At 57.7% G+C, this 17,758-nt stretch overlaps 1 protein-coding gene across 5 annotated transcripts in view; it reads left to right on the plus strand.

Moving 5' to 3' along the window:
- SNX8 (sorting nexin 8) overlaps window positions 1-17,758 on the plus strand; it is a 77,204-nt gene that overhangs the window by 58,025 nt on the left and 1,421 nt on the right. For 3 of the 5 annotated variants that reach the window (XM_079944253.1, XM_079944256.1, XM_079944257.1), the window contains 9 exons: window positions 3,140-3,330; window positions 5,657-5,774; window positions 7,326-7,447; window positions 9,809-9,889; window positions 10,783-10,943; window positions 11,566-11,698; window positions 15,124-15,192; window positions 16,101-16,250; window positions 16,523-16,672. In XM_079944253.1, coding sequence (XP_079800379.1) covers window positions 3,140-3,330; window positions 5,657-5,774; window positions 7,326-7,447; window positions 9,809-9,889; window positions 10,783-10,943; window positions 11,566-11,698; window positions 15,124-15,192; window positions 16,101-16,250; window positions 16,523-16,672 — 1,175 coding nt within the window. The remainder of the gene's footprint in view (window positions 1-3,139; window positions 3,331-5,656; window positions 5,775-7,325; window positions 7,448-9,808; window positions 9,890-10,782; window positions 10,944-11,565; window positions 11,699-15,123; window positions 15,193-16,100; window positions 16,251-16,522; window positions 16,673-17,758) is intronic. The other 2 variants (XM_079944254.1, XM_079944255.1) reach the window with 2 other exon arrangements.

A 17,758-nucleotide genomic window follows, 5' to 3' on the forward strand; every position in this document is an offset into this window, starting at 1 on the left:
TCCGTGCCCTGCACCCCCCCACCCTCGCCCCAGCCGCATGCAAGCACTAAGCTACTGTCTGCTTCTGTGGGTTGGCCTCTACTGGGTGTTTCAGGTAGACGGAATCATCCCATATGTGGTCTTTTATGACTGGCGGCTTTTCACTTGCTATCATGTCTTCAGGGTTCATCCATGGTGTAGCATGAATGTGTCCATGCTGAATAATATTCCATCGTGTGCATAGACCGCTTTTGTTTATCCATTCATCAGTTGATGGACATCTGGGTTTTTCCTCTTTGGCTCTTATGAATCATGCTGCCGTGGACGTTTGTATACAGGTCTTTGTGTGGACACACACGTTCATTCCTCCTGAGTGTATACCTAGGAGTGGAGCTGCTGGGTCATAGAGTAACTCTATTTCTAACATTCTGAGGAACTGCTAGACCGTTTCTGTAGGCAGCTGCACCATTTGCACACCTGCCAGCATATGTGAGGGTTTTCCACATCCTCACCAGCGCACAATGTAGTCTTTTTTTTTGTGTTTTTTAATTGGAGTCAACATAGGGCATCATCTTAGTGTGGCTGTGATTTGCATTTCCATGACGGTTAGTGACGTCGAGCATTTTTTTCTGTACTTCCTGGCCATTTGTACATCTTTGGAGAAATGTCTATGTAAACCCTTTGCCCATTTTTAAACTGGATTATTTGTCTGTGTTTTTACTGAGTTGTAAGTTCTTTGTATATTCCAGATATAAGTCCTTTATCAGATGTATGATTTGCACATATTTTCTCCGATAAAAATATTCTCCCCCATTACCTTTTTAGCTTTATTGTTTCCTGTTTTTCCACATATTCTGTGCTCTAGTTAAGATTTCGCTTTTCCCCAGAGGTGCTGTATTTCCCTCCGGGAAATACAATAAATAACAGTAAATAGTCACTCAGCAAACATTCCTCGAGCCCCCGTCGTGTGCCAGGCTCCCGTCGCCGGGACATACCTGAGAACAGAGCTGAGCGGATCCCTGCCCTTCCGGAGTTTGCGCCCTGGGGCTGTGTCCTGAGTCTCAGGGCGCTCTTAGGGTTATCGTGGGCTGATTCCCACTCTCCCCAGAGTTTGGATATTTATAGATTGTGCCTGGCAATGGTGGACACAGCTGTTTTCTGTGTGGATGAATTAATGAGCTCAGGGACCCTGTCTTATTCATCACCGTGTTCCCTGGAGCTGGTACTTAAGAAACGCTTGTTGGCTCCTTGAGGATTTCCGTGGTCCCCGAGGAGACTGGGTAAACACAGCTTTAAGGCCCCTTTCCACGGAAAGGGGCTGGGCTCTCGGGATGACTTCGGAGAACAGGTACATTCTAGAGCTGTGGTCTCCACACATGCTTAGTCATTAAGGTATTGGGGACACCCCCCATATACACACTTCATATACAGACACTTATGTACACACGCTCATACATGTGTGCACACATGTACACATACACACTTAAACATAGACACACACCTCATATTCAGACTCACACACGCACACACCCCCACATGCAGCACCTGTACGCACACTGACACACACGTACACAATTTATACATATGCACGGTTTAGTAACTTGTATGCACGTACTACACTCTACTACTCTTATGTACATTGTGATGTAAATTAAAAAGGAAGAGACAGAAAATACAAGTGCAATGAAACAATTCAAAAAAGTAAAGAAAATACAAGTAGAGCCGCTAATACCTTCTTCCTGCACTTGGTGGATCGTCGCGACCCTGGGACATATGCCCTCACTTGAGAGCAGCCTGCCTTAGAGCACATGGCATTTAGTGTTTTCATTTATTTATTTATTTATTTATTTTTGGCTGCGTGGGGTCTTCGTTGCTGTGTGTGGGCTTTCTCTAGTTGCGGCGAGCCGGGGCTACTCTTCGTTGTGGAGCGCAGGGCTCTAGGCATGTGGGCTTCAGTAGTTGTGGCACGTGGGCTCAGTAGTTGTGGCTCAGGGGCTCTAGAGCTCAGGCTAAGTAGTTGTGGTGCACGGGCTTAGTTGCTCCGTGGCATGTGGGATCTTCCAGACCAGGGCTCGAACCCTTGTCCCCTGCACTGGCAGGCGGATTCTTAACCACTGCGCCACCAGGGAAGCCCGACATTTAGTTTTTGTATGGAGTTTTGAGGCCCTTGGGGGTTCCCAGATACAAGCTAAGCCCTTGTTTATTTTCTTTTAATCTTTAAGGTCAGTTCAAGGCAGCTATATGTTAAATCCTAAAATGCTGAGTGATTTCACAGATGAAAAAATCTGGTCATTAATTCTGTATTAGAATGTAAACCAGAATCGTGCACTGAAGAATTACTTTAAGAAGTAAATCATAAAAAGTGATACAATGACGTTGTAGAAAATTGAGAAGGTGGAGAAATGTGATCTACCCTTTGTTCTATGTTTATAGCAGTGTTACTTGGAATGAGACCTTTTTCCCCCAAGGGATACCTTAACCTTCTTTTTTTAACTGAAAAGAACCTTTTTTTCTTTAAAGTTCTAAGCTCTTCTCTGTACTAAAAACCAAACTGACCTTTTAACAGGGTTTCTGTGTTTGTTGGCAGGCTGTTAGATATAAAATCTCTGAGTTGTCTTTCCCTGTCCTGTGAACAATACGTGGGTGACTTCTTGTGTCTAAGGAGCTGAAGTTGTAGGGCTTAATGCTTTGATCTGTGGGAGCAGGAGCTCTAGCTCAAGCGAGCATGCAGGTTCTCACACATCAGAATGATTGTGGTGGCGGGAACGCAGTGTGCTCTGCCTCTGGAAATGCCGGTGCGTGTAGAAGATCGGATGGCCCATTTCTCTGTTTTAACCGTTTTCTTGACTCTGGAGAAAAGGAGGACTCTATTTTTGCACATAACTTGTAAATATTTCACTTCTTTTTCTCTGCCCAAGTTGAAAACTAGACTTGCCCGGTCCTGGACATGTGGGCGTGTTTGCTGATTCATGGCGTGGTGGTTTATGAGAGAGGAGGACGTGGCCCTGAGTGGACCCCCAGCCTGAATGAATGAGCGTCGCCGGGGCCAGGATGGGGTTTGGCTGGGTGACGTGGCCGGAGTCCACGTGCTGAGCCAGCAGGCGGCGTCTGCGGGGCGGCCTCCCTGTCTGAGCAGCTGCGCTCACCTTGTCTCCTGCAGACTCACCAGTGCCCCAGGTCAGCGAGCCGAAGGCCCCGGACTCCAGTCGGATGCAGATGCCGCCGGGGAACCCACTGCTGTTGTCGCTCACGCTGCAGGAGCTGCTGGCCAGGGACGCCGTGCAGGTGGAGCTCATCCCCGAGAAGAAGGGCCTCTTCCTCAAGCACGTGGAGTATGAGGTTTCCAGCCAGGTACCTGCGGCATGCAGTGGGGGGCGGAGGTGGTGGAAGGGGGAGGGCCGCCGGGAAGACCCACAGTGGCGGGCAGGTCCCCCAGCGTGCTTGCCTCTGCGGCCGCCCCCCAGCGGCCCTGCCCGCGCTCGCCGCCGGAGCTCTGGGATCCTGCCTCTCAAGACGCTCGGTCGGGCTCCGGAGCGCGAGCCCCGGACGGGCCAGCCTAGGGCGGTCTCGCAGTGCTGGGATGTCCGCGGGGGTGACAGTGTGGACCCCACAGAATGTGGGCTCCACACCCCGAGTCAAGTGTGTGTGGCTCATCCCCCAAATGGTGCTGCTGTCTCTGCTAGGGGCACCCCTGAAATCAGAGTTCATTGATGCCAGACGCCTGGCCCTGGGGCTGGCTGGGCGCGTAGAACCCTGTGGCATCTGCAGCGTTTATCTTTTTGTCCATTCGCCTGTTATCTCGGTTCAGTTAGGATACGTTTTGATGGGAGCTTTTATTCTTTATCCTGGGGATTAAGTCATCGGCGAGCTAAGAGCACCCGTGCGTGTGTGGCGGGAGGGGCAGATTCGCAGGGTCAGTGCTGCCCCCGCCACGGAGAGCTGCCCGGGTCACAGGCTCAGGCAGCAGCGCTGCTGGGCTTGGGCTGGGAAAGCATCACGACCGTCATCGCAGGGAGAAAGGCGCGTGTTCGGAACCCGGGACGTTCCCCGTCGCGGACGCCGTTTGCCGTGTTCCGTGAGAATCGAGAATCACTGCATTTTTGTTTCGTTGTGTTTTAAAGCCAGGATGACAGAAATCTGGGAGTAAACTTCGCTCTGACGCTGGTCGGTGCCACTGCCAAGGGGGAGGGCAGAGGGCAGGGAGGGAAGGAGGCCCTCGCGTGTTCCGGGGACAGCGTGGCCGTCTGGCATTGCCGCTGTCTGGCCTCCTCGGCCGCGGTGAGAAAGGAGGCTCCGGCGCCTCCTCTGGCGCCCCGTCGCCCACGGGCCGGGCGCCCCGCACGTGTGACAAGCTGCTCTTCTGTGAGAGTGGCCTTATCTTCAGTCTCATTAAACTGCCCGCTTCTGAAGTAAACTGATGAGCTCGTAACGAACATTTTTAGAAGGGGGCCGTTTTGCCCAGGTCACCTCCTGCAACGTGCGTGGAGGGGCCGGCCCGCTAATGTTAGGACCGCGGGGGTGGCTCCTGGGCCGTGGGGCTCCTCGGGCTGTGCCCCCTGCTGGCATGCTTGCTGGAGTTGGTGCAGACGTGGCACGATGCCCGCCGGAGGTGGACACACGTGGCTTCATACTTGTCCTTCGTGTAGTGTATTTAGCTTTTTTGTTTCTTGGGAGGTGTTTTTAGGTTCACAGCAGTATTGAGCTGAAGGAACAGATTTCCCATCTTCCCCTCCTCCCACTGTCAACGCCCCCGCCAGCTGGTGCATTTGTCATAGACACGTCCTTGTCACCCAGAGTCCAGAGTTGACATGAGGGGTCACGCTCGTTACTCCTGCGCATCCTCTGGGTTTGGTCCCCTGTTGCAGAATCACGCAGTGTAGCTTCACTGCCCTGAGCGTCCCCTGTGCTCCGCCCCCTCCACCCCCCCCGCCCCAGACACCACTGATGTTTCACCGTCTCCGTAGCTTTGCCTTTTCCTGAGTGTTGTGTCATTGGAACCACACAGTATGTCACCATCTCAGGCTGGCTTTTTCCAGTCAGCGATGTTAATGAGTGACTAGTGTAACGTCGTTAATCTTAGAGGTCGCTGCACGTGCTGGCTCTTGTGAGAGCTCTTATGTGCGACCCCTGTGAGGCTGCCCTGGACGGGGTGCTCATCCTGTGGGAGCTGCGGGTCTACCAAGGGCGGGCTCTCAGTGGACTCTGTCTGCACTTTCATCTGAGTTGCATGCCTGCCGTGTTTCAGTCTCCGCGTTCGGCGTTCGGTCTGCCTTCAGGCGGTTGGGTCTGTTTCAGGAGGCGCAGTGCTGCTGTGTTAGCACGGTTTGAAAGTGTGTGTTGAGGACGTACCCTCAAAGGTATCCCACGTGATACCTAGGGGAGGAGGGATGCTGCCAAACAGGTGAAAACTCCTGTAAGGAGACTCGTCTTGTTCAGAAGGTCCAGAATAATAGGCGCTTAATTAAATACACAGTTAGAGCTATGCAGTGTTTAAAAGTTGTATTTCCATCCATCAAGGACATGGAGGATTTCTCCTTCTGGTAAAGGCCTGGTGAGAGAAGGTGAGGAACTTAGTCCTGTTATTTCCACAGGTTCTATTTAGTGGTGCAAGGGGAAGGTAAGGGGAAGCCGTGAAGTGTGAGGGTTTCTACTGAGCTCCGAACCTCTTCTCTTGCAGCGCTTCAAGTCCTGCGTGTATCGACGGTACAATGACTTCGTGGTCTTCCACGAGATGCTGCTGCAGAAGTTCCCGTACCGCATGGTGCCGGCCCTCCCGCCCAAGAGGATGCTGGGAGGTAAAGCTGGGTTTGCTGGTGGCCAGGGGGCGTAGGGGGGTGGGGTCCCCCCCGCCCTGTGCTGAGGTCCTGGCTCCGTGATGGACGCCACTCTCCACTTGTGGCCCGTCTTCCTCTGGCCCTCTGCCCAGCAGGGATGGGACGGTAGCAGGGCTGTGGTGCAGCCCCAGCCCCTGGGGGGTCTGGGCGCAGCTGTGGCTTAGAGCCCAGGTCTGGAACGGGACGGTGACATCACCTGGTGCCCTTAGCTACGTGAGCCTCCTGCTTGATAACTGACACGTGGGGAAGTGCCCCCTTCTGCAGGGGAGAAGGAGTGAACCCCAGTTCTCCTTCCCAGAGGGCAGAGGCCAGGCGTCCTGGGGCTCCTGAGGGGGGGACGCCGGCTCTGGGAGAGCAGTGGGTACCACCATAGTGTAACGTGTTCTGCGAGAGAACAGAAGTGAATGTCAGCCCAGTGATCTAACCTGCATCTCAAAGGAGATGAAAACGATAGCAGATGGCTGTCTCATCTTCATGCTTCACCGGCAATTACCTGGGGCTAGGTGAGGGATCACAGGTGTCCCCGGGCCCCTGCACTGGCCCGTCTCTCCCAGGGTTCCAGAGTGCGGGAGGCAGCTGAGGCCTCCTCTCAGGTCTCGTTGATCTTCACCCACAGCCCTTTGCTCAGATTCTAGATGAAACCCGATCCGAAGGCAAGTACCCAAGGCTGACGGTCGATTTTCTGCCGCTTTCCACCGTCCTGAAGTGCTTGCGCGCTCACTGGTCTCTGACTAGATCAGAGTCTGATAGTGTCGTTTCCTTTTTGCCCCACCTGAGCACGTGGAACAGACACTATCACGCGGACGGGGAAGGGTGCTGAGGGCAGGAGCTGGAAATACCTCGGGAGCAGGGTGGCTGCTTAGTGCGGTCCAGGCATCAAGGCTGATTGGGTGCGGGTAGGGTTTAGGGCCTGGAAGCTGTCGTGCCATGCTTGGTCGTGTGACTCAGCCTTAAGGAAGATGTAGCCTTCAATGGACGGGGTCCTGGTGGCCTCGAGGGGGGAGATCCTCTTCCAGCTTTTTTTCAATAATTTAAAAATAATACTTTGAATCCCATTTTTATTTGTGGTCAGATTTAAACACTCTCAGTGCATCATTGTACACTTGGACTTTCTTTGCCCTTGGAGTGAAAATACGTGACCCAAACGAAAGCAGTTCACAATTGGAGAGTGAGTAATGAGTGATGTGAACAGGAAAGCTGGGTCAAATTAATACATGAGTTCAGGAAAACCCGCTTGTTCATAGCGAGCAGCAGCAGAAAGGGATCACAGCGAGGGGTCCAACGCCATTGAGTAAAGCCAGCGGGCTGTGTGGTTTTCCTCAGCAGATCCCGGACCGGGCGTGTCCGTAGGCGGCAGGGCGCGGAGCTGGGGGTCTGGTGCGCCTTCTGCAGCCTGTGGTCCGTGTCCAGTGCCCCCGGCTGGCCCTGTGGCTTGGAGAGCTCTCCGCGTGGGAGGCGTTGGGCACTGAGAGCGAGGTCGCTCTGTGTGGTCACTCCGTGTTCTGCGTCCAGCCGACAGGGAGTTCATCGAGGCCCGGAGGAGAGCACTGAAGCGCTTCATCAACCTGGTGGCCCGGCACCCGCCCTTCTCCGAGGACGTTGTTCTCAAGCTCTTCCTGTCCTTCAGTGGCCCCGTGAGTACCTGCCGCACAGCTGTCCGCGTGCAGCGGCCTGAAGCTCCCCGGGTCTTATTTTCATTCTTATTTTTTTCGGCCGCGCCGCGCAGCTTGTGGGGTCCTAGTTCCCCAACCAGGGATCCAACCCAGGCCCACAGCAGTCCCACTTATTTTCATTCTTAAGTTTGCTTTGGTTTCGTGCTCTCCCCTCAATCCCCTTGTTTGGGGGCCACGACAGAATCTAGTTCCATGGGACAAACACAGGTGTGACTTATATTCTCCCAAGGTAACAGGTGGAGCACGATTCTAAGAGGCATCCCGGTTCCGACGTCGCAGGGTTTTGTGTGGAAGGGGTGGCTTTCAGCGCAGTCTCTGAGGGTTTGAAGCTGACACACAGGAGCCTGTGTGGTTTGGAGGGTTGACAGGCAGGCTGGCGACTCCAGATGGGAATGTGCATTCACTTCAGAAAGAAGGCTGAGGGCTTCCCTGGCAGTCCAGCGGGTGAGGCTCCGCCCTTCCACCGCAGGAGAGCAGGTTCCGTCCCTGGTCGGGGAACCAGGATCCTGTATGCTGTGCGGTGCGGCCAAAATAAAAAAATAAAACAAAAGGAAGGCTGGGTTGAGCTCGGTGCCGCGGGGAGCGCCCGCTGAGTCTCCCCGGCCGAGCTGCAGGGTGGCCGTGTGTCCTGGGGAGTGAGCTCTGTGCGGGCCTTGGCTCCGGCGCGACGTTGGAGCAGCAGCGCCGTCCTCCAGGCTGCCGTCAGGCCGTCCTGGTCTGTCAGGACGCCGAGGCACAGCCTGACGACGCGCTGCCCGGACGGCCCCGTGTGCCCAGGGCTGAGCTCTTCGGAGGCGGGGAGGCTTCCCCGAGGGACCCTCTCCTTGTTGGGGTGGGCGGAGGGGGCCCCAGCGGGGACGCCCCACGTGGCCTGCGGTGGGACAGACGCGCCCTCACCGGCCGTGGGAAGATGCGGGCGCAGAGACGCAGAGGTGGATTCCACACGAGCCTGGCCACCTCCTTTACCTCTCTCTCCCTGGAGGCCAAAGGGGCCTTTGACCCCAGAGACACTGTGGCCTTTCACTCTGCAATGCCTGGGGGGCCTGTCGGTCTGCCCCTTTTATGGGACCCGGTCCAGACATCCAGGGAATGCATGCTGCGGCCTTCTGCCCTTGAGCTGGGAGGGCGGGTCTTTCGAACCCTGGGGCTGGACAGACTTCTGTAGACCTGGGATCTTTACCACAGCAGAGGGATGTGGTGGGACGAGGGAGCTACGCTCAGCTCCAGGCAGAGGGAGGGTGGTGGGAGGGCGAGCTGCTGCAGAAGCCGAGTGGCGTCAGGCTCCAGAGATGCCTGTCCCTGGGTCTCCCAGAACCATTTGCTTCTTGGTAAAATGAGGGAATTGGGACAGATGCTCTTCAAGGCATCTCTGAGATGTTACGATTCCTTTACCCACACACAGCTGCGCGTTAGGGTCTCTGCCTGTATCCTCCGTGGCTCTCTGTGGGGTTCGTCTTAAGGCTCAGCTTTGCCAGGGAGCCTCCCTTCAAGAGGGCAGAGCTCAGAGCCAGGGCTTGGGACACAAGTGCTGCCCTTTCTCTGCCATCAGCTCTCCCAGGGCTCTGGGGGCCCTGACCCCATGGGTCTGATCATAGGAAGGAAGGAGACTTCAGTCCCTGTCTCTGTGCCCCACGTGGGACCTTCCAGGATCTAGTGACTCCGACATCTGTCCCAAGTACTCATGTCCCTGGTCTGGAGGTGGAGTTTCCGTTTTTCTGGAGAGAGAGCTCCACTCCAGAGCTGGAGTTTGCAGTCCTGTCACGAGGTCGAGCTTTCCTGCCTCTGGAAGACCGACCACCCCAAAGGTTAAGGCCAATGGGAAACAAATGGAACAGGAGACAGGAAGAGATTATAGAATACTTACGTTAAAGCAAACACACGGAGGGCTTCCCTGGTGGCGCAGTGGTTACAAATCCGCCTGCCAATGCAGGGGACACGGGTTCAAGCCCTGGCCCGGGAAGATCTCACATGCCACGGAGCAGGTAAGCCCAAGTGCCACAACTGCTGAGCCTGCGCTCTAGAGCCCGTGAACCACAACTACTGAGACCACGAGCCATAACTACTGAAGCCCGTGCACCTAGAGCCCGTGCTCTGCAACAAGAGAAGCCACTGCAATGAGACGCCCGCGCACCGCAACGAAGAGTAACCCCTGCTTGCTGCAACTAGAGAAAGCCCGTGTGCAGCAATGAAGACCCAGTGCATTCCCCCCCCCCAAAAAAAAGGCCAACACGTGGAGACCCTGCTTTCTGGTGGCTCGGTTGGTCTCACGCCTCTGGTTCTGTGGCTGGTTGAGGGTCAAGTGTTTCTCTCTCGCTTTTGCAGGATGTGCAGAACAAGTTGAAGGAGTGCGCCCAGTGCGTGGGAGACGAGTTCATGAACTGTAAGCTGGCTGCTCGGGCCAAGGTACCTTTTGATTTTGATGGTCCCTTCCCCCAGAGCAGTAATCACGTGAGCAGTTAGTGACGGTTGTTTTGCCTCTACTGTGTGCCGGACATCGTGCTAAGACGGGTCGCGTGGTTTTCTCCCTTGACCCTTGTTTCAGTTGATCTGAAACCCAGGGGGTGTCACGCCCATTTTACAGACGAGGAAACAGAGAGAGAGGCTGCCATCTGCAAGGTCCCAAACGCCTAGGCAGAGGGGCCCAGGTGTGACTGAGCGCTCTCCAACCACAGGGCCCAGCGGCCCCTCGTGCCGTGTCCTCAGGCATTTCGTGATCAGATGGGTGGGTGCTCGGTCATCAGCTTTTCGGATTTCAGGGGATTGATTGTTGCACGGGTTTATTTTTAAATTTAGTTAATCTGGTCTCTTTCTCAAAAGGATGAAAGTAGCTTTGGTACCTTTTTTTTTTGTTATTTCTTCTTAAACTACTTCTCCGTACAAAAATACAGACTCCTTTACCTTCATTTTATTTCCTAAGCATTGTGTAGTTAACATTAGTTACTATTAAAGGGTAGGTACTAGTAAAGCTGGTGAAGAGTTACCCTTCGGGAATAAATGAGGAAATGCAGAGGCCGGGCCCTCGTGCAGAGTCAGGACCGCACGTTCATCGTGTCGAGTTTGCAGATCGTCTTTTTTGTGGTGTGCGTGTAGTGTTGGTTTCTGTGTCTCTCTTGGACGAGAAAGGGCGGGCGCTGGAGAACGAAGTGGGCTCCTGGGCTGGGCGCTGCGTGACCTGGCCTGGCGGTCTGGGCTCGTTTACCTGCTCGGTGGACGGAGTTGCTTCCCCTCCTGCTGGTCGTCTTTTCTGGAAGGTTTTCACGTCTGGTGATGCAGTCTCCTCCCTCCTCCCCCGTCAGGACTTCCTCCCAGCCGACATCCAGACTCAGTTCGCCATCAGCCGGGAGCTGATTCGCAACATCTACAATAGCTTCCACAAGCTCCGCGACAGGGCCGAGCGGATGGTGTCGCGGACCATCGACAATGCTGCTGACCTCCTCATCTTCGGGAAGGAGCTGAGGCAGGTGACCCTGGTGGGCTCCGTGGGGCCAGTTGTGTGGGGCGGGGTCTCTAGCCTTTGGTGGCGGGCTTGGAGCAGAAAGTGTGTTTATCATAATGACTCTCGTTCTGACTCGTTCTTCCCCAAAGGGGAAGGAAAGGGCTGGGGAGACGAGAACGCATTTAGAAGAAAGAAGAGAGATGGAGAGAGTAGGCAGAGCACCGGGGTTCCCAGACGTAGGGCTCCCCCCGTTGTCAGGATCAGACCTGAGAAAAGGTCCATCCGATCCGGGAAGGGCCGTGCTCGGCTGGTCACACTGCCTCCTCTGGAGGAGGGGCCGGGCCTGAGCCAGGATGCTGGCCTCTGCAGCTGCCCCCAGACCTGCGTGCCTCGACCCTGCTGTGCACGCGTTCCCTCGGGTCTCACCGACAGTCGGCTCCAGGTCCTGGTGGATCGAGATCCTGCCTTTCTGACCGACTCCCAGCGCTCCTGTGCTTCACGTAGCAGGGGTCTCGGTTGGGAGATGTGCAGGGCGGCCACCCTGGGGCGGTGTGCTGTTGGGCAGAGGGGGGCGTCGGGTGGGCTGCGCGCCCAGCTTCCAGGCCTGAGTGTCTCTTCCCCTGTGTGTGTCCTTTCTCCTCAGTGCTTTGGGGTCTGACACGACCCCGCTCCCCTCCTGGGCCACTCTGAACAGTAGCACGTGGGGGTCCCTCAAACAGGCGCTGAAAGGCCTGTCCGTTGAATTTGCACTGCTCGCTGACAAGGCTGCACAGCAGGTGAGTGGGTTTGTTCTCCGAGGTGCTTGTTTCGGAGAACACTCTGTGCCGCGGTGTGCGGGAGCGTCTCCTTCTCAGATGACGTCACGGTTGAGTCCTGAGTGAGTGGCGGCAGTTCTCGGGTCGGAAGGGCGCGTCCCCGTCTGCTCCGGGTGGGGCTCCCTGTGAGTCCCTTATGCTCTTGAGAGAGTTGCTGATGACGTGGACAGATTGGATTCTGGTCTCTGAGATCTGCCCTTGCTGAGATGAGATGTGCTGTGTCCCTGGAGATGTAACCTTGCACTTCCCAGGGTGTTCCGGGTGGACCCAGGTTGCTCCCATGGTGCTGTCGTAGCCAAGCAGCATTTGGCCACTTGAAACCTCATCAGAACAGCCAAGCTCCCTGCACCCCCAGAGGCTCCCCCCACGTCTCGCCCTAGACACCCAGCTTACCTCAGGAAATGTTTCTGCTCTGTGGGCAGGTGGTATTTGTGGAAATCTGCAGTCTTGTAGTCGTTGGGGTTAATTTGCAGATACAGTGTTTACCATCCGAGGGGAATGTTCATCGGGGAGCTTTTATGCTATAAAACCGTTACATAATTTGGAGGGTGAGAGTTTGCTTCCTGGTGCTTGGGGAAGTGGGCTTTAGGCGGCTGGCAGCTGGTTTTAAATGCATTGAAATGGAGGCCTTGCTACCCGGCTGGGGCTCACGGCTCCTTAGTAGCGAGTCATGGAACCACAGCAGCGGGGGGGTCTGGGGGGTTGTCAGGCTCCAGGCGGGACGCTCAGGTGCCAGGACAGCTCTAAGTGATGAAAAGGGAATCTGACCTCGTTCCTGGCGTGGAAAGTGCTGGGTGTTCTTCCCCTGTGGTCCCTGTGCCTGAGTGTGTCTTTCAGACACTGAGCGTCGTGCGGAATTGGCACCGGGGCCCAGTCCATCTCCAGGTGAGAGGAGCCCACGTTTCCATGGCGGGCGAGGTGGGGTTGGGGACCAAGAACGTGGTGTCAGAGGACTGGCTGGGTAGAGAGGCGGGCGAGCTCGGGCAGCCTGCTTTGTGCTGGCCTGTGTCTTGTGCTGGGACCTCGCTCGGGCTGCTTTGGTCCCTGGGTACTTTTCTCTGTGATTAGAAACAAGGGAGCTGGCCTAGATCATTAACAGCTTTTTGTTTAACCCTTGGCCCTGTACTCAGAGCTGAGTCGTAAAACATACACACGAAGCTGTTCTGTTGCTGGGACCCAGGCCCTGGGCCCACAGCTCCCTCCTGGACAGGTCACCTGGAGGGGGTGCAGAGCGGGGTGGGAACCCCAACTCGATCATTTCCAGCATCTTTTCTGATTCAGACTTGGATGCTGCTTCTGCCCTGACGAGGGGAGACGGGCGTCAGGCTTCTGACATGGTGCGGTTTGAAGTTCCTCCTGCCTCTGAGGTTCCTCACAAATGCTGCCTTGCAATGTCATGTCTGTGTGGTGCTGTTTCCTGAATATCCCTCATTGCTCTTGGTGGTTTCTATGTTGAAGTGAAATCAATACAGGTTTTTTTTTTTTTTGCGGTTCGCGGGCCTCTCACTGTTGTGGCCTCTCCTGTTGCGGAGCACAGGCTCCAGACACGCAGGCTCAGCGGCCATGGCTCACGGGCCCAGCCGCTCCGCGGCATGTGGGATCCTCCTGGACCGTGTGCCCTGCATCGGCGGGCGGACTCTCAACCACTGCGCCACCAGGGAAGCCCCCCATCAATACAGTTTTAACACGAAACTGGATCAAATGGCCTGTCAGGACTTTCATCCGTCAGAGCTAGGGTTCCACTTCACTCTTGCTGTGCAAGTGGAGATATCAGAAGGCTAGTTCTAATTCCGTTTTTAGGTATCACGGTTTTATTCTCCCCAGACCTGGTAGGAGACCTGATAACTGTCTTCCAGCCAGACAAGTGGGACTCACAGTGGGGCTGTTTCTTCCTCGGTGCCGGGGCCTGTGCTTTCTGTAAAGGCACACGCGTCTTGCACAGCATCAGAGCAGAAATGGGAGCAAATGACACACGCAGGAGTCCCCCCTGCTACACACCCGGGGAGGAACCTCTGTTCTCCTGTGTCCCCTGCCCAGTCAGGAGGGACAGGGCACCTGTGGCCATCTGGTATTTCCCTTTCTGAGTTGGAAAAACCTGCAACATGCCTGTTATTTTCCTGTCATCTTACTGGCTGGAACCTTAACTGTGGGTGCGGGATTGAATGGCTGGGAACCTCTGGGCTCAGCGGGCCCGAGGGCCCAGGGTCCCCTGAGCTGGTGCTGCAGCTTGGGTGGAAGCCCCCAGCTCCCGTCCAGCGCTTGTGTCCCCATCGGTCTTGGACTCCTCTTCATTTCTTCTGCCTGCACCCTCCTCATACCAAGTCTGATGTGTGGTTTATGGGGTGAACTTTTCATTCTCTGCCGTGGCTGGAGCTCTAGAGGTTTTAGAAGGGGCTTGGTTTCCCGGAGGAGCCAGTGCTGCACTTGGGAGAGGTGCTCAGTGCACCCGGAAAAGGGACTTGACGCGTATTGGTGGCTGAGGGATGTGAGGGTGCGAGAGCCCCCCAGCACACGTGGCTGGGACCACAGAGCTAGCATGGGGGGTTCCCTGGAAACCACCGTAGCCTGACCGTTGCTGTGGCGACGGGGGGAGGGTGCGTGGTGGCCTGCAGGCCCGTGTTTGCTGTGCCTGGAGCAGGAGGTGGAGAGACCGCGCTTCTCCCTCATGCTGCCCTCCCTCGTCTCCAGCCACCAACTCTGAGCCCAGAGCAGCCCAGCCCAGGGCTTTGGCACTGACTCCTCCTGCCCGGGAGCGGCTCCGAGCATCGGTGCCCGTTGGCCGTGTGGACGTGGCTCGTCCGTGCGAGCGGCGCTGGGCTACACGCCTCGTGGGTGCGGTGGGTGACTCCGGGAGCGGGGCTTCACCCCGTCGTTACCAGGACACCCAGTCGGCGAACAGCCCCCTCCCATGACGCCATGGGGCCCCCCGCGTCAACCTGGGTGCAGAGGTGTGTGTGGGGTCCGCGCCCCCCCAAATCTTCAGACTCAGTCCCGTAGCTGCAGACCCTCCCCTCGGCCCCTCGCAGGCCGCGCTTCTCTCCCTTTCGTTGGAACCGCAGCGATTCCCCTTGTCCCCGGTGCATCCCTCCCACTTGCTCGCCCGTTTAAACCCAGCCCCGCTGTCTGCGGACGGCCAGGCTGCTGGGCGGGTAGGGAGGCGAGCGGATGCAAGGTGGGCACAGGGCACCCGGCCCTTGTTCTTGTCCACCTGCGGGTTCTGAGGCTTCTGCCTCACGTTGGCGGGCTGTCGTGTGGACGGGGCCCCCTGCACAGCTGGCCCGCGGTTCTGGGGGCCGAGCCAGCCCAGGCCCGTGGTGGGTGTGCACCCCTGGCTCTGGGTCCTGTGTGCTCGGTCGGTGTTGGCCCACCTGCCGTGTGTTTTCCAGGGCAAACAGGAGGAGAACGACGTGGTGGAGAAACTGAACCTCTTCCTGGATTTGCTCCAGTCCTATAAAGTGAGTCTCGGCTGCTGCTTGGTCAGGGACAGAGCTGTTGAGAAGGCTGCTGTGACCTTTCAAGGGTGTGACTCTGGGGGACATGGAAAAAGAGCCTGAAGCCAGGGCTGCGGGGTGCAGATGGGCCTCCTGCAGGCTCCCGGGGGAGGGGGGTGTGCGTCCTGCAGGGTGCTGTGGGCAGGCGTCTGGCTTCCCCGATGTGAGAGCGAGGGGCGCGTGCGCGTGAGTGTGAGTGTGACTGCCATCGCTCTTTATAAACACACGAGGGGCTGGCCCGCTGGGAGCCGCCTCTTCTAGGGTGTGGAGGTTCTGGGAAGTCAGGCCTCAGCTCGGGGCGGGCGGCTTTCCAGCCATCGGTGGCGGGATGGATCGTCTGTGAGCCCTGAGGATCCTTTGGGCTGAGCTCAGGGGGAGCTGGCCCAGCGCCGGTGGGGAAGGTTCTAGAAGGGGTTCCTCTACTGGGTGGGGCAGCAGCCAGTGAGTGGAGTTGCAGCCCTGTGACTGCGTGGCTAGTATTCCCACAGGAATCGTGATCGGGGCTACGTTAGGGCCCCGGGGAAACGCCAGCGCGTCCGCCTTTAGGAGACTGACCTTGCTGCTGGCGGCGCACTGGCTTCTGGAGGTCGGTCAGCACTGCGTGTGAGGTCCAGGGCTGTCCCCGCTCTGCGCTGGTCGTTTCCCCGTGGGTTTCTGGCGCTGCTGATTCGCACCGTGACCCCCTCACAGCTCGCCCTGGGTGGCCCAGCTGGACGCTCCCTTCCACGAACACCGAGAGTGGAGTGAGCGGGGTGCGTGTGAGCTGTTTCTAAGCAGGAAACACCGTCCTCGCCCCCAGGCGTGGAGGCCGCGTGCAGCGGGTGCCGTCTGTCTCCCGCCTCCTGGGCTCACGTGCCACGTCTTCCCGGCAGGACCTGTGTGAGCGGCACGAGAAGGGCGTGCTGCACAAGCACCAGCGGGCGCTGCACAAGTACAGCCTGATGAAGAGGCAGCTGATGAGCGCCGCCGTGCAGAGCCGCGAGCCCGAGTCTGTGGAGCAGCTGGAGTCCCGCATCGTGGAGGTGGGCCGGGCGGCCTGGGCCCGCCCGCGGGGCGGTGGGCGGGCCTGAGGGTACCTTCCCACACCTGCCGCCGGGCCCCGGGCCGTCCCCCCCGGCTTCCTGAGCTGCTGGGACGCTGACGCCCGAGTACCGGCTGACGGAGCCGGTGTGACCGATGTGTTGCACGGAGTGGGGGGCCTGGCCCTGGGCTCGGGAGGGGCGGGGTGTGGGCCCTGGCGCTCCTGCTTCCCACCGTGTGCTGGGCCAGTCGCGAGGGGCTGTCTGCTCTGCAGCAGGAGAACGTGATCCAGACGATGGAGCTTCGCAACTACTTCTCCCTGTACTGCCTGCACCAGGAGACGCAGCTGGTCCACGTCTACCTGCCCCTTACCTCCCACATCCTCGGGGCCTTCGTCAGCTCCCAGATCCAAGGGCACAAGGAGGTGGGTCCCCCACACACACCTGGCCGTCTGGGCCAGCGCCCTTCGTCCTGCAGCAGCCCTTCCTGCAGGTCTGGCAGCCCTGCGGCTGACCTTGAAGAGTTACTTAGGAAATGAGGGCAGTGGGTGAGCTAGGACTCGGAACTGTTCCCGTCCAAATCTGCTCGTCCCGTTGTAGCCGATGATACTCCTGACGTTGTCCTTGTGGCTCCCGGGGGGCGGGGTGGTGGGAGAGCAGAGCAGGACCGTAAAGGAAGCATTTCTTCGCTTCTGGAGGAGTTCCAGACAGAGGTCAGAGGCAAAGCACATGGAACCCCCAGGAGTGAGAGCAGACAGCGGGTGTCGGTGCGAGGAGGTGCAGGGGGACCGCAGATGGGGATACTTCTGTGCAAACCCTGCTGAGCCCTTGAGAGGCGACGTGACGGGCCGGGGGCCCTGCGGACTGCGCGGACGGCCGGGCTCAGCCACGGCTCTGGCTTGGGTGTGGCTGTTCGCCCACTGCCCCCAGGTGCAGCCTGGGGTGTGTGTGCGGCCAGGGCTGAAGGGACACTTGCAAGGTCCCTGCCCGGTTCTGCGTTCGCTGGCCTCATGGTAGCCGACGCCCTCCTTCTCCCTGACGCCCTCCACCCTGGGCTCCTTCTCGGCTCTGGGGGCGCCGGCACCTCCTGTGAGGGACACACCTGCCGGGCGCCGCGTCTAGCTCTTTGATACGCAGGCGGGGGGCGGGGAGGTAGCGTAGGCTCAGACTCTCTGAACCTCACATCCTAGCTGTCTCAGCTTCCAGCTGTGCACCAGTTCTGAGCTCTGAACGGCCTTGGTTGGGTTGTTTAAGCTCTGCGCCAGTTTCCCCACCTGGCAAGTGGCGTAGAGTATGACCCTTGCAGCCTTCTGAGACCGGCTCGGGGATTTGGTGGAAGTGGGCTGCTTGGTCGTCGTTCCGTGCCAGGTCCTGTGGCCGTGCTGGGCACACACCTGCCCCGCAGCCGTCCCTGAAACCAAAGGAGTGGGAGATCCCAACAGGTCGGCCAGCTGGAGGGGACGGGTCCCACGCGGGGCCCCGGGGGTGGGCTGGGGTGCAGTCTGGGAAGC

Source organism: Stenella coeruleoalba, assembly GCF_951394435.1.
Source record: "Stenella coeruleoalba genome assembly, chromosome: 15".
Classification (NCBI taxonomy): Eukaryota; Metazoa; Chordata; class Mammalia; order Artiodactyla; family Delphinidae; genus Stenella; species Stenella coeruleoalba.